This window comes from Macrobrachium rosenbergii, chromosome 25 (assembly GCF_040412425.1).
Source record: "Macrobrachium rosenbergii isolate ZJJX-2024 chromosome 25, ASM4041242v1, whole genome shotgun sequence".
NCBI lineage: Eukaryota > Metazoa > Arthropoda > Malacostraca > Decapoda > Palaemonidae > Macrobrachium > Macrobrachium rosenbergii.
In genome coordinates, this window is record NC_089765.1 from 17,711,321 (window position 1) to 17,714,291 (window position 2,971).

The 2,971-nt window shown below is 35.5% G+C and overlaps 1 protein-coding gene across 4 annotated transcripts in view; it reads left to right on the forward strand.

The window, feature by feature from the left end:
* LOC136852388 (5-hydroxytryptamine receptor-like) overlaps positions 1 to 295 on the forward strand; it is a 431,067-nt gene extending 430,772 nt beyond the window's left edge. For all 4 annotated transcript variants that reach the window (XM_067126979.1, XM_067126980.1, XM_067126981.1 and 1 more), the window contains exon 5: positions 1 to 295. This exon is cut by the window's left edge and continues 803 nt beyond it. In XM_067126979.1, coding sequence (XP_066983080.1) covers positions 1 to 14 — 14 coding nt within the window. In that variant the 3' untranslated portion in view covers positions 15 to 295.
* The last annotated feature ends 2,676 nt before the right edge of the window (positions 296 to 2,971 follow it).

The window sequence follows — 2,971 nt, forward strand, 5'->3', positions numbered from 1 at the left end:
TCAACAGGTCATAGCACAGCGAGGTGCCGGGAGGGCACAGCAGCAGCAGCAGCAGTTGGCGGAGGCGAAGGGCAAGGGCGAGGCGGGAGCCGAATCCCACCAAAGGTTTCGGAGGCGGCGGGAGTTCGGCCACGCCATTGGCCAGCCTTCCGCCAATCACCGAGTCCGCCTTATAAGGGTTGCTCACGGCTGATCGAGCCGAGCTTTCGAAAAACCGCCGACGTCCTCTCTGGCACCGACGAAAAAGAGGAAATGAAAAAGAAGTAAAAAGAAATGACAAATGACGAAATGGATACCGAAACAAATGAATAAACTGGGAGGTAGTGTATAGACTAAGAAACCAAAACGAAAACAAAAGAAATGGATAAATAAGTGACAAAATACGACAGACATAACCGAAGCATTCTGTTTTTGCGTGTTCCTTTTGTACAACTTTTCACTGACAACTTCCGTATATACATACATATATATATATATCGATCTCTTAAACTGTGTAGTTCTGTACAGCCTAACAAAAAAGTATACACTATAACTATATAAATATATATATATAAATAAATAAATAAACGTAGGGATTCTTATCATAAATAGTGTTTTTTTTCGATGGTGCTGTCAAGACTCTTATTAAAGCGATACGCGAATGACCAACTAATATGTAATGATATTTCATATATATATATATATATATATATATATATATATATATATATATATATATATATGTATATATATATATATATATATATATATATACATATACATAGCTTCAAATACATTTTGGCAAGAGGTTTTTGTATTTTTATTTTCTTTCTCGAGTCGTTTTTATCTTCACGAATAAAATGAAACTGTCGAGAGACCAGTTTGAGGCCGTAATTGGCATCTGCCTGTCAAATCATTATTGCCATAAACTGATCCATATTTTTTTTATATAAACAGAAGAGGCAGGTGAGATAAACTCAAAGAAAACGAAAAAGGCTTTAATCTCCTGTCTATCTATCAATCAGTCTGTTTGTCAGTTCTCTCTCTCTCTCTCTCTCTCTCTCTCTCTCTCTCTCTCTCCTCCCTTTGGTTTCCTTGCTCTGACAATCAAAGTTCCTGTAATAACTTAACTCATTAGGAGCCTTCATTATTTTACGCTTTACATTCAATTGCAAACCGACGTGTATATCTCTGTGTTCCTGAGTGTATCCATGAATATCTATGATTAATGAATGATTATGCGTTTGACTGCATGTTTAAGCAACACTAGGCTTGGCCAGTTCATGGGTCGGCAAAGGTCACTACGCCCCAGAAGGTGTATAAATACAGTATATATATATATATATATATATATATATATATATATATATATATATATATATATATATATATATATATATATATATATATATATATATATTTATATATATATATGTATATATTGTGTATATATGTGTATTTATATACATATATATGTATGGAATGTATGCATATATGAATCTGGCCTTATTCCTTCCCTACTGAATGAATTTCTGGCCTCAAAAATACCATAATTCTATATTTCCTAAAGTATAAAACCTATATTAGTACGCTTTCAAATCCTTGGATAATTACGGCCAATCAAAGATTTTAAAGGACATTATTTGTTTCATGATTATATTCCTTTTGCTTTATATAAGCATATCTGATAATAAATGCTTTAGTTTACCTCAAGCTACGCAGAATCAGAGCCTTAAAAATAATAGATTTTTTTAGTAAACCGTCGGCAATAAAGTTAATTTCCATCAACTTCTACATTACGATCAAAGAAACACACATTTTAAACTACCGAAAAATGTTAGTTTTCTACCATTGCTCATATCCATCATCTAGTTTTATTATATTTCACCAATAACAAAATGAAAATACGGAAAGCATCTTAATATTTTCAATAAAAGAGAAAAAACTAAGCATTATTACATTTTATACCAGACAGCTGTGAATAACCTACCTTCTCCTACCGCCTCTTTTCAAACACAGTTTTGTATGTCAGCAATTCCCAGTATTCCTGCATATTCCTACAATTCCCAGTGCTCCTCTATTTTTCTATTCCCACCCACACGTGGGACACTTCCAGTGGACCGTCCTCCAACCTAAATGATATTCCAGTGATGTTAATGCATTCCAGTTTTTATGTCTTATGAGTGTATAAAAGTCAGCCGCGCGGGTAGATTACTTCTTTAAAACATTCCAGAGTTCCAGACTCGTCCCGGAATCAACCACGACGACGTCCTGCAGACGACTGACTGCATGCAAGCTGCATGCAAGTGTATGTTTTAACCACGAAGACACATTCTATATGTAAGCCTCCTAGCGTATATAATAACTTGATGTTCATGATATTTTATCATTCACGCCACGTACCGATATCTGTACCTTCATTTCACGATCCATCGAGCGTAAGGTTAGGTTTCAACGCATCCATCTATTTTTTAATAAAGTTGTGAATTTCTCACAACAATTCATCTTTTATTTCCGAGTTGTTAAACGTTGTCTCACCTGCCTCCTTCGTTCCAGGTCAGGTAGCAACCCTGACCTAAGGTTGAAAACAAAACAGTAACTCGGGGTTGCGTAACCTGGCCTCCGTTGCAATAGTCTTAGAGAGCGTGTCAGAGGCGACCTTTTTTTAGCATATTGCCAGACAAAATCCTTTCCTTGCGTCTGTTCATGCAAAATCTTCCCTTCGTCAGTGTTCTATCATTTTTTTTTATCCATAGATAGTTTACAAATTTCCTTAACGATGACGTTGGAAGCTGACGGAAGTGTCTGAAGCATCTTCAGACGGAAGGAAAACCAAATTCGACAATTTGCTACGAAGAGTCGACTGAATATTATTATTATTATCCGTAGGTTTAAGGAAGCTGAGCCCCCTTCTGTGTCGATTGTAAACTTGTATGTTATTGAAAAAATATAGATATATTATTAACATACAGTGGTTTATTGTCCTCTCCTA